The sequence below is a fragment of the Desmodus rotundus genome, chromosome 11 (genome assembly GCF_022682495.2).
Source record: "Desmodus rotundus isolate HL8 chromosome 11, HLdesRot8A.1, whole genome shotgun sequence".
Classification (NCBI taxonomy): Eukaryota; Metazoa; Chordata; class Mammalia; order Chiroptera; family Phyllostomidae; genus Desmodus; species Desmodus rotundus.
The window spans coordinates 16930859-16943599 of record NC_071397.1 but is presented as its reverse complement, the minus strand read 5'-3'; the positions used below and the strand labels follow the sequence as shown (position 1 = coordinate 16943599).

Sequence of the window (12741 nt, the reverse complement as noted above, 5' to 3'; positions counted from 1 at the left end):
CACTTAGAGGAGGCCTCACAGCCTTCCTTTCTGATTTTTCCTCAAGTCCCTTAGCTCCTTCTGGAAGCCTCCAGCCTAGGCGAGACAGGACAGCCTCCAGACCGGCCTCGCACAGCTTACACAACGCAGCTAGTGACCCTCTGCCCGACTGCTTCTGCCTGGTTGTGCGGGTGCACACCCTACGTACTGCTTACTGATGTTGTCGATAGAAACTAGACGTGCTCATTGTTGAAAACTTGGAAAATATAGAGAAACGCTTAGAAGAAGATAAAAATCACTCAATCTGTCTGCTCAGAGAAAACTTCTAGTTACATATTGGATCTATATTCTGACTGCTTTTTTTCCCCACACAGTTTTTGTATACATCTATACATGTGTATATTTACTTTTAAGCCTCTTACTGGGACCAAAAATAACATACTATATTTATAATGTCCTTTTCACCTAAGAGTAAAAATGGAAATTTCCCCATTTCATTAAACGTTCTAAAATACAGTTTTTAATGAGTGAATGGTAGTCCCTCTCATGGTGTGTCACAGTTTATTTGGCCCATTTATTGTGTTAAGAGCAGAATTAGGCAGTCCGTGTGTTTGGACACAGGTGTTAGATAAGAGCTTGGCAGCTGGAGTGGCCTGGGTTTCAGGTGGAGACGCTGCAGGGGGGAGTATCTGTCACTGATGTTTTGTTTGACTATGCAAATGTTGAGAATACCACGTTCTCCTTTCGCTGTGTGCCTGGGGCCCTGGAGGCTCAGGGAAGGGGAAGGGTGGGACACTCTTAAAGAGTCCTAATATTGCCACCCACTTTTCCTGCTGTGATGGGAAAGGGGTACCCGATATTTGGGAACTTGAGCTCATGGCGTGAGACCATGGAACACTAGTTGGTCTTTGAGGAGCAGCGGCACTCTGAAAGGTTACTGTGGCTAATGTTCGGTGTTTGCTGTGCCACAGCCCTGTGCCCACGGAAGGGGCAGAAGAAGGATCCGGGACGGTCCAGGCGACAACACAGAGACTACAGAGAACAAGTCCACCTTTAGGAGGACGCTTTCGCATCCAACTTTCTAATACAGTGATTCCTGGTAAAGGGGCAAACGGGGAGGGGGCGCAACATTTCTCATTTATATTTCTAGGGGCATTCCCAGGCCAGCAACATCCTGTGAGATCATCAGGCATGGTACAGGCTTAAAGCTATTTTATTTATTTTCCAGGGTTTGAAAATGACCTTATTAAAATTTAAGGTCTGGACAATAACAATAACATTTTTTTGCTAATAAAATCCCAACCTTTCATTTTATAGATGTGGAAACTGAGTGGATTAGCTTCTTGGAGCTGTCATAACAAATGACCGCAAACCTGGTGGCTTGAAACAACAGAAATTTATTCTCTCACAGTCTGGAGGCCAGAGGTCCAAAACCAAGTTGTTGGCCGGGCCGCACTTCCTCCAAAGTCTCGTGGGGAGAATCCGTTTCCTGCCTCTGCCAGCATCTGGTGGCAGCCAGCACTCCTTAGCCAAGGCCACATTCCTCCAACCCCTGCCTCCACGGTCACATTGTCTCTTCCTCTTCTGCGTCAAAACTCCCTCCGCCTCTCTCATGGGGCTGCATATGATTGCATTCAGGGCCTGCCCTGATAATTCCAGATAAACTCTTCCCAAGATTCTTAACTTAACCACATCTTATGACAGAGATAAGGTGATATTCCTAGGTTCTGGGGATTAGGGCATTGACCTGTCTTCTTGAGAGCCACGCAGGTTTGCCCAAAGATCATTCAGATAGTTGATGGTGGTGTCCAGGTGTGAACTCGGGTCTCTGATTCGCAGGCCAGTCCTCTTCTCTCTAGGGTTCCCTAGGCCAAGGCCGTGGTAGCCATGGTTCTTCTGAATTAAACTCCATGGTGGCACCATATGCTATTGAGAATCCTAGTGATCATAACAAAGATAGAAAGAGCTTTCAGATGCGATGAGAGTGGAATAGTTCCTAAATCTTCAGTAACATGCACATTTCACACAGGATAAGGATTAGACATGATTATAATATGCTATTTAGTTGGTATAAACATGAAATCAAAAAGGAGGCTCAGGAGAACTCAAGAGTGGCTGTATAACAATTGGCATATGGTCCAAAAGTCTCCTACCCTCCCAGGCAGAAAGATGCTGGGCTTGCTTGCAAAGAATCTTCTTGAGTGGGAGGAATGGCATGGCATTTTTACTCCAATAGAGCAACTTAGGGAAAGTGGATGGTACCTAGGCTATTGGAGTCTGCTAGATGGGTGAATAAGCACCAGCAATGCCCTGCCTCTGTGAAGTCCATCGTTGTTGCCCTTATCACGAGTGAGAAGCTGCACCCGCATGCGGGGGGGGGGGGGGGGGGGGGGGGGGGGAGACTCCTCCCACCACCACCTTCTACTGCTGATGTTGCCTGGCATCATTGCCTGAAGAACAACAGGGGGAAGATGGCCCTAATCTGGCCTTTTGAAATGGTGATGACCTCAAATTATGTAAATGTAGAACAATCTTTTTGAAAAGGATGAGAATTTTGTTTGCATTTTAGAAATATAGTGGCATTTTATTAACACCCCAAGGTACGGGTTTTAAGAGGAAAGCTCTTGGGTAGGTAGAACCTGGATTTTAATCGAAACTGGTCTCACTTGGTTGGCAAGCTTCTGAATCTCCCTGGGTTTCTTTTGCTTAATCTCTAAAGGAGGCATGAGGGTACCGGTGACCCACCTCACAGGGCTGCTGGGAGCAGCTAATGAAATGGAAATTCTTGGTACAGCATGAAACAGTGCAAACATAAGCAGGACTTAAGCACAGAGTGTTATTTCTCTATGGGCATGTGGGATGGGGAAGCAGGTGGTTGGGCTTAAAGGAAATTCTAATAGAGAAACCGAAGTTAAATGCCGACATTCCTCAGCTGGGTTGGCTAAGTTTTATGGGTGTCAGCTGCTGTGTGCCTCCCTCACTCCCTGTGAAAGGTGGCCAACTTCTCTCTGTTCACAGAGCCAGCTACATTTTTCCTAGGGAACACCCAACATTTAATTAGACTTTCAGGAATTACCCGGGTGTCTGGAGTTTATATTTGAGTTGACAGTTGAGATAGTTTTGTCCAATGTGACTGTGCTCTCTGCTCTCTGCTTGCTGTGAGATGTGATACTAAGGGTATCACGATGTGAAGCGTGGGCATCTGCTCGTATTCACCTTAGGAAAAAAAGTGGTTTAACTGGGCTGGGGGGTCTCTTGAAGCTAGATTTTGAACATGAAGTTCTCCCGCATACTTAGTAGGTGTCTTGACATTTAGTCTCTCTCATCTTCATGATGAGACCCTGTTATCTGCATGATGAGGTAGAATAATTTAGTGTCTTGTGTCTTCTATATTAAAACCTTTCCCACAGATGTCCCTGTACATATCTCAGCTAGTCACCTTCGCAAGCTCTTACAGGACAGTGCTGATGACTTCACCTCCAGGTACCTCAATGTCAGCGACTTCACTGTGATGGAGGATCTGAAGTCTTGCTATGAACACGTATGGACCCTCTCCTGGTCCACCCAGGTTGGGGATTTGCCCAATTTCATCAGGGTATGTACAGCATCCCTTTGGGTGGTATGGATTTTGTGTCCTGGGACAGTGTTGTAAAGAAAACTATCAGAATGAGATGAATGGAAACGGTCATGAATTATTGGTTTTGTTGGAATATTTAAGTAAAGGGATCAATGATCTTTCTTTCTGGAAGTTTTCAAGACATAATTTGTATCTCACATCTCTGATAAAGCCACTTGAGCCTAACATCTCCTCCCCTAACTCGGTGTAGGTAGAGATGTTGTTGGTCAGTGTCCACCATACAGCAATTCTGCATCTGTTATTGGATAATTTAAGCAGATGTGATTGACTCAGGTTGTCAGGGAGGCAGATGGCATAGCAGAAGGAAGTTTAGAAAAGGATTTGCTGTCTTTGGGTAATGACAAAACCAGATGCTCTTGCATATTTAGGGTTTTAAAAAATAATCTAATGCTCATCTAGCTTTTGGTTATTATAAAATGAAACCTAAGATGGGATTTGATCCCTGCTATATGCTATCGTGAGTCATCTGGTTTTCAAATACAATACTTGGGTGGGGATAAAGGACAGGAGTCATCTCATAGCACTTGTTTCCTTACATTTTATTGTCATGTTTTACATTGCAAACATATAAAACAGAAAAGCACATAGAAACAAAAATATCTTGGCTTAAAAGGAGCGGCTAATTTTTTATGCCATTTCATGCAACTCTACTTGCAAATAACTATTCCTCTAATTTACTGGGCTTTCATTAGCTATTAGTTACATTAGGTTTCTAGTTTTCAGTCCCCTGTCACTCCATTTTTACTTTCTAGCTATCTGATTATCCTAAGCTAAATGCAAAAAACCCCTTTATTATTTGTTTTCCTCAAGACTAGACTGCTGTTCCATGAGTGAATTCACCAGAAATGTACTTGTCTTAGGTCTCTGATGCAAGTCTAACTGGACTGAACCCTGCTGCAACTACTCGTGTGGTATATGATGGTGGAGTTTTTCTTGCACCTATATTTGGAGACATGTTGGTTACCGCCAACCAGCACACTCAGGTGAGAGTGGGTGGGCCAGCTAAAATGCAAGGACTAGCTTCAAGTCCGTCTCAGCCCCTCTCTGATTTGTAGAAAACCAATCCCAAGGATCAGTTTTCTAACACATAATACAGAGACAATTAGGGCTTTCCTCTTTCTACTTCCACAGAGTATGGAAAGTACTCTACAAACATTAAGTGCTTTGTAAATATAACGTCCCATTATTGTAATTATTGATGCTATTATTATGGTATAAAAATAGAGAACCTCTGTAACTACATACGATTTATACCTCCACACAGTGGCATTGAAAAGTAAATGAGCTAAGTCAACTCCTTTTCTCTTTAAAATGTCTTTTTCTATTTTCCATCTGCCCATACTTCTCTTATAAGTCATCCGCTTTTAATTTAAGAAAAATTTAAAATACAAAACTATAAAGAATAATATACCAACACCAGAGTATGTAAACTGAGGATTAATCATCAACGTGTTGATATATTTAATCTTTTGTCTTTATGAATAAAATAAAACATTACAGAAAAAATCAGTGTTCTTTATTGATTGTTCCTTCATGCTATCCCAATGCCCATTTCCTCCATAAGCAAACACTGTTACAAATATAGTGTGTATACTTTTAATCCATATTTCATATGTAGAGAGTCCAATGAGCATATCTTTTTCACCTTCCTCATTTCCAAGTGTTGTAGAGTTTGATTAGATTAACATTAGTTCCAGGAAGAAAGAAAGACCTGTAAAAATGGACTCTTGAACAATGTGGGGGTTAGGGACACTGACCCCCCTCACAGTGAAAAATTGTGGATAAATTTTGACTGCCCAAATTCTGTATGTTATATGTATTATATACCATATACAATAGAGTAAGTTAGAGAAAAGAATATTATTAAGAAAATCATAGGGAAGAAAAAAAACTTACAGTGTTTGTAAAAAGTAATCTGTGCATAGATGGCCGTGTGCAGTTTGACCCCATGTTGTTCAAAGGGCAAGTGCAGTCTCTTTGGGGGGGTGACCATTCTAGGACAGAAAAGACCCCAGAGCAGGGGTCTGCGTACTCTAATCTTCAGTTACATACCCACGTAGTAATGATGGGAGGAAGGTGCCTACTCCATTGGCATTTACCAGCAAGAAAGGGCTTTTCAACGGAAATAGCTACCTAGTTGAAAATACAGAGTGATAAAAATTCCTTGTGCAGTTTGAATTTTATTAAATTTAGTTTTATATGACAAGAGAGGAACATTTAACTGCAGAAATGTAAGGTTTTAGCATGCCCACCATCAGCCTATGAAAGTCTGATATATTTTGAGCCATTTGTTACAATTTAGGGTTTGTTACTGGGAAATAGAAGAAAGAAAATAAATGAATTACTAACACATTTTAATTTGGACAAATTTCACAAGTACCTCATGAATACTCTCGAGTACACGAAATGCATACATTTGGGTTTAATTCTTTTGCCTTTTTTCAGGTGGTTGTGCGAGTGAATGACATACCAGCTCATTGTTCAGGTTCCTGTTCTTTCCAGTACCTTAAAGGGTCAACTCCCCGGGTCCACTCTGTGTGGTATTCCCTCGGTATGATTTGCAACTTGGCGTTGAGGTTGTTATGATCTTTAGAATAGAGTGGTTTGTGAGAGGCCCTGTACATGGTGATGGGTGGATGGAAGGTGCCTCATTTCAGGGAGTGGGTATTCAGTGATGCAGCAGAAAGGGTATTTTTTGGCCAATGTAACTGATATGGTCACGATTGGAAATGGAGACAAGTAGATTTTTGATGATTTAAAATATTTTATTCTCTCTGTCCCTTGTTTCAAAATATCCTTTTCTTTGATCCCCCTCCCCCCCCCCCATTTTGCTTCATCCGGCATTACTAGTTTGAGAAAATTTAGGATGGGGGCTGTAAGCTACAATGATAAATGCCAATGTCCAATATTTGAGTCCATATTCAACTCCTTGGATTTTGTTGAGGGGAAGGTGAGAGGAAGTGAACATCTGATGTTAAAGAGAGTTGTCTGAAATGGAGTGATATCACTGAGAGATAATTTTGTTCTTTTAATTTCTTTCCTCCTTTAAGAGGTTGACACGGACCTACTGGTTTATATTGCCGGAACTCGTTTCTCGGGTGACTCCCGCGCCTTGCAGATTACAGTGAACGAAACAAATTGCAAAGTTATTTTCTCAAATCAAACACATGTGGTCTGTCAGATAGACCTGCTGCCTGTTGGAGTGCATCACATCTCAATGCTGGTGAGACCCTCTGGTCGTGCCGTCAATGCCAGTGGAGAAGGCCTCTTCCTGAGCGTGGACCCCAGACTAGATGCTGTGGAGCCTGCCAGAGCTGCGGAGACTGGTAATACGGGGAGGACCCCACATGGCCTCTGAACTGCTGTAGGTAGCATTCTTGCCGATATGCAGGAATCTAGTCCTGCCATGTAATAAATTCTGTACCCACTATGATTCACAGCTTTCTGTTTTCTGCCAGCAGCATTTCTTCTAATGAGCAACAGACCTTTGAGCCCTTAGATGAACTCACTTGCTACATAGTTTGGCTGATGGTATCAGGCATAATTGGGTCAGTCACTGAGTCACCAGGACAATTTGGTTTAGTGGAAACAACACTAGATTGGGTGTTAGGACTTATGTGCTTGGGTTTGCGTGATGCCAAAGTCAGATGTGTGACCTTAGAAATGTCAGCTACTTTTCAGAGACTTCGGTTTCCTAATAATGATGATGACAGGCATAGTGTCACTTACGGAGTATCTCTTCTAGGTAGTCTCACACTCTAAATGCTTACAGCTGCCTGGAAGATGGAGTTTTATCCACATTTTTCAGATGAGACAATGGTGGTTCTGAGAGCACAGTGACTTGCCCTAGGCTTTCCAATGGAAAGAGGTGGACTTACGAACTGGAATCGTCAGATGCCAAGGCTCCTGCTGCTTCTGCATTCCACGCTCTCCTAGTTATACCGTGGGCCTAATGATGCTTAGCTTGTAGACCTCCTAGTTTTGTATGAGGTTAAAATGAATCAACGGGTGGGAAAGTCCCTTGAAAAGTAAATACGTATGCATGTGCGGCATGAAGGTCTTGCCCACTAGAAACCTTGCAGACAGGGGGTGTTCACAGATGTTCGCAAACTGACACACACTTGGATACTTGGCTGGCATGCAAAGCTAGCTACCATTTGAGTAAGTGGGGTTTAGAGAGGGCAGTGGGTCTTGTCAGTGTCAGCCGCATGGATTGGATCTTGGTGTCATGGAAACCAAGAACCCCTTCGTGCTTTCTGAGGGATATGAGCAATTGAAAACAATCCAGCCATATTGGAAGAATCTGAGATATCTATTTCTATATCTATCTATCTATCTATCTATCTATCTATCTATCTATCTATCTATCATCTGTCTAATGATTTTTGGAGCTTTAAACTCCTTCCTAATTGCTGTGGAGTTTATTCTGTTGGACAAAGACCTGTGGCTAAAAATATTTTTTGAAGCGGTGTTTCCTGGCCTTAAATGCATTGTTCATAGGAATGGCTTGCTTCTGACTTGACTTTGCCTGGAAGAGTGAATTATGAGGCCAGCCCTACCTCATCTCTGCACATGAAATAGAACAAGCTTTCTCTTATTTCTCAGTGGTTTAGGGAAAGAGCCAGATGGTATGTGATGCTCGCAGTGAAAGATCATATTCTATATTAACCCAATAATTATTAGTTTGAATTTAGGGCATGCACTAGCCTTCCCAGTAGATTTATAAGGGGCTTGGATCTTATAAAGTTACCTTTGAAGTTCAGGCCACACAAACCTTCTTTAGCTTCCCCTACCCCACCAGACTGCAGACAACTTGATGGCAGACAGGTGACTCAGCCATCTTTGTTTTCCCTAGACAGCGTGCCTTGCACAGGCAGGGTAGCCAGCTATCCTGGTTTTCCTGGGACTGAGGGGTTTCCCAGGATGCAAGACTTCCAGTTTTAAGACTGAGTCATGGAACTCTTAACGCTAAAATTCAGAAAGTCCCAGGCAAACGAGTTGGTCCCTCATCCTATCACCCAACCAAGGCATGCTGTAGCAACAATATGTAGTGAAGTGATTTGTCTGGGACGTTGTACATCATCTCTCTGTATTTTGGCAGAAGATGGAAAAGTCAGAGAAGGAATAATATTGAGTGGGTGTAAATTAACTTTTAGTAAAGACTAGGGGAAAAGGGAGGAAGAGAGGGAGAGGTTCCTCTTGCTACTGTCCTCATGGCTGGATTTAAACTTTCCCTCCACTCTGCTGCCTACCTTGTATCAACCAGACTCACTCACTCACTCTCTCAGCACTAATGGAGCCACCCTGTGTAAAGCCCCATGCCAGGTGCTGAAGATCTGGCCGCTCAAAGTGTGGTTCTGGACTAGCACTGTCCACGTCATCTGGGAGTATGTTAGAGACGCAGAGTGTTGGACCCCATCCCAGACGTTCTAATCAGTATGCATTTTAACATGAATCCTAAAGCAATTTCTATGAATAGTGCAGTTTAAGCAACATTGCATTAGAGGATTTAAAGAGAACCAGGCTGAGTCCTACCAGCAAGGAATTTACAGAATAATCTAGTATGTAATGAATAAATATAATAATGTGGCAATATTCTAAATCACTACTTTCACATATGCACAAGCACCCTCAAAAGGGTTTTAAAGGAAAATCTTGGCTTTGGAGTACATACTTCCTTGGCCCGTTTCTTGCTGAGATAGAGTTGCCTTGTGTTTAGTTATGGGAACTTGTGAGGCACCTGTACGTTCAAATGGGAATGGCACAGTGTCACCCCTTCTGCAACTTTCAATTATTAACATCAACAGTAATAATAATAGCGATGATTATTTAGCTCTTATCATGTACGAGAGACTATGAATGCCAGGCATACAGTAAATTAAAGCGAAGCTCCTGCTGTCATGGAGGTGGTGGTTAATTGTGTTAGAGACAAGTCAAGCAGGGGAAGAACCACGAAAGGAGTAGTGGCTGTGATGGGAAGGCCATCGGCACTGGAGGATTGATGTGGATGGCACTGGAGAATGGAGGCATGGATGGGGGAAGGGATAAGTGCTGGGGAACTCTGGAGAAGAGAGTTCTAGGCAGAGGAATCACTAAATGTAAAGTCTTCAGTCGGAATGAGTTTGGCTTGTTCCAAGAATACCATGGAGGTCACAAATGGCTATTTGTGTATCTTCTGTAGAGAAATGCCTATCCAAATCCTTTGCACATTAACAAAATTGGGTTATTTGCCCTTTTATTGCTAAGTTGGAAGAGTTCTTTATATAGTTTAACTGAGTCTCTTACTAGATACACATGATTTGCAAATGTTTTCTCCCACTTGTGGGTTGTTTTTTTATATTCTTGATAGGAGTCTTTGAAGCACAAAAGTTTTTTTAAAATTATTTTTAAAATTTTAGTGTTCAAGTACAGTTGTCTGTATCCTCCCCACCCTACTCCCTCCTACCCCAGCCATCCCCACCTCCCTCCCCTGATTCCATCCCCCTTGGTTTTGTCCATTTGTCCTTTATAGTTGTTCCTGAAAACCCTCCCCCCTTTTCCCCCCATTATACCCTCCCCTCTCCCTTCTGGTTACTATCAGCTTGTTCCCAATTTCAATGTCTTTGGTTATATTTTGCTTGCTTGTTTGTTTTGTTGATTAGGTTCCAGTTAAAGGTGAGATCATATGGTATTTGTCTTTCACTGCCTGGCTTATTTCACTTAGCATAATGCTCTCTAGTCCCATCCATGCTGTTGCAAAGGGTAGGAGCTCCTTCTTTCTTTCTGCTGTGTACTATTTCATTGTGTAAATGTACCATAGTTTTTTGATCCATTCATTTACTGATGGGTAGTTAGGTTGCTTCCAGCACTTGGCTATTGTAAATTGTGAAGCACAAAAGTTTTTGCAGAAGTCCAGTTTATCTGTTTTATTGTTGTTGTTTATGCTTAGGTATCATATTTAAGAAACAATTGCCTAATCCAATGTCACCAAGATTTGTGTGTGATTTTTTTTTTCCCTAAGAATTTTGCAGTTTTAGTTTTTGTGTTGAGGAATGTGATTTATTTTGAATTAACTTCTGCATATGGTGTGAGATAGAGGCTTTATTAGTTTTCTGGGGCTGCTTATCCATGTACCCCAAACTGTATCATTTAAACAGCAGAAATTCATTACCCTACAGATCTGGAGGCTAGAGGTTAAGAATCAAGATATTGGCAGAGTTGACCCCTCATGAACCAACCTGTGAGGAAGAATCTGTCTCATGCCTATCTATCCCCTAGCTTCTGGTGATTCACTGCCACTCTTTGGCATTCTATGGCTATAAAAGCATCACCTGATCTCTGCCTTAATCTTCATGTGGTGATTTTGCTGTGTCTTTTCTGTGCCCAAATTTTCTTTTTTAATAAGATACTAGTCAGATTGAATTAGGGACCCACTCTACTCTAGTATGACTTCATCTTATATTAACTAACTATGTCTGTAATAAGCCTATTCCCAAACAAGGTCACATTCTGAGGTACTAGGGGCAGGCAGGACTTCAACATGTGAATTTTTAGGGGACATAACTGAACCCAAAACAGTATCCAGCTTCATTGCTTTGCATGTGGATATGCAGTTGTTCTATTTTGCATCTATGTGAATATATTAGTAGTATAACTTCTTAGAAATGGAATTCCTAGGCCAAGAGGTGATATACATTTAACATTCTGTATAATTTATTCTCTATGCAGTGTATGAGTATATATTTACCACATTTTACAATGTTTTTGATTTTCCAGTCTTATAGAAGAAAAAGAATATTTCATTGTACTTTTACTTTGCACCTATTTTTGAGACAAATTGAATACCTATTTATGTGTTTAAGAGACATTGTATTTTCTTCTCAGTGAACTTTGTATTTATCTCCTTAGCTCGCTTGTTTTTTTCAATTAGGTAATTGTTTTTTATTGATGTTAAAGAGCTTTTTATATATTAAGGACATTAGATCTTTATATGTTTTTCTTTGTCTCTTTGCTTATTATTTTTATAAGTCATAAATTTTTAAATTTTTTATGCAGTAAATGTATCAACCTTTACGGCTTCTGGGTTTATGAAATACTTAGAATAATGAGCTTTCCTTATCTAAAATAATATAAAAATAAAAATTCTGCCATGTTTTCTCCTAGATTTTTAATGCTTTATTTATTATGGTTAAATATTTCACCACTTTGGAATTTATTTTGGTAAGATGTGAGGTAGGAATTCAGAATTAATTTATTCAATACTATTTACTTATTTCATTTACTAAATAAGTAATCATCTATTTTCACTTATGTAAAATGCCATATTTATCATTTCCTATACTCTTAAATTCTCTGGGTTTATTTCTAAACTTCCTATTCTGCTTCATTGATCTATCTGGCTCTTCATGCTTTATTATTTTAATTATAGTTTCTTAATAAAATATTTTAATGTGTGATAGAAGACTTCTTTACTCTTATTTTTGAAATTTTGTATTCTGGCTATTGTTTCCTTTTTATTTAATTTTAAAATCAATTTGTCTGATTTAAATAGAAAATCCTGTTTGTATTTTTATTGGAATTGCATTGATGCTTTGGTTTAATGTGGAAAAATATGCAACCATCCTGATGTTCACTCCTTCTACCTATTTATTTTAGTTTTCTTATTTTAATCTATGCATTATGTTCCTCAGTAGCACTTCAATGTCTTCTTCAAATTTCTTCATCATCTCGAATTACTGTTCTCAATATTGTTTTTAATTTTTTTATCTTCCATTTTATTTTCTAACTTTGGAGTCTATTGTACTCTTGCCCTGACTCTTCAGGGCAAGTTTATATGTTTAACTTCAGGGTATCATTTCACATAGTCACATTCTCCTGAAAGGTTTTCATCAGGTTGTGGAAGTTCCTCTTTCTCACTCTGACAAGCTTGGAGAAGATGACCTTGCTCCTGTACCCACGCCCCACTTTCAAGGGGCGCATGTCTCTATTTGGTGGCTCGATCACTCTTCTGTCTCCTTCTGGGCAGATGGCAGACCTGCATCATTGCCCTCATCAGTAATAAGTGGGATTTCTATTTATCGGTTAGATCTAGGCCTGCTCCTCTGGACAGGAGAGTGTGCCATGATATTGGAAAGATTGGTGTTACG

The 12741-nt window shown here is 40.7% G+C and overlaps 1 protein-coding gene across 2 annotated transcripts in view; it reads left to right on the top strand.

Annotated features, from left to right (window-relative positions):
* Window positions 1-12741, top strand: part of PKHD1 (PKHD1 ciliary IPT domain containing fibrocystin/polyductin) — a 447336-nt gene that overhangs the window by 42728 nt on the left and 391867 nt on the right. For both annotated transcript variants that reach the window (XM_024558059.3, XM_045193323.2), the window contains 5 exons: window positions 951-1078; window positions 3390-3574; window positions 4477-4599; window positions 6062-6167; window positions 6667-6942. In XM_024558059.3, coding sequence (XP_024413827.2) covers window positions 951-1078; window positions 3390-3574; window positions 4477-4599; window positions 6062-6167; window positions 6667-6942 — 818 coding nt within the window. The remainder of the gene's footprint in view (window positions 1-950; window positions 1079-3389; window positions 3575-4476; window positions 4600-6061; window positions 6168-6666; window positions 6943-12741) is intronic.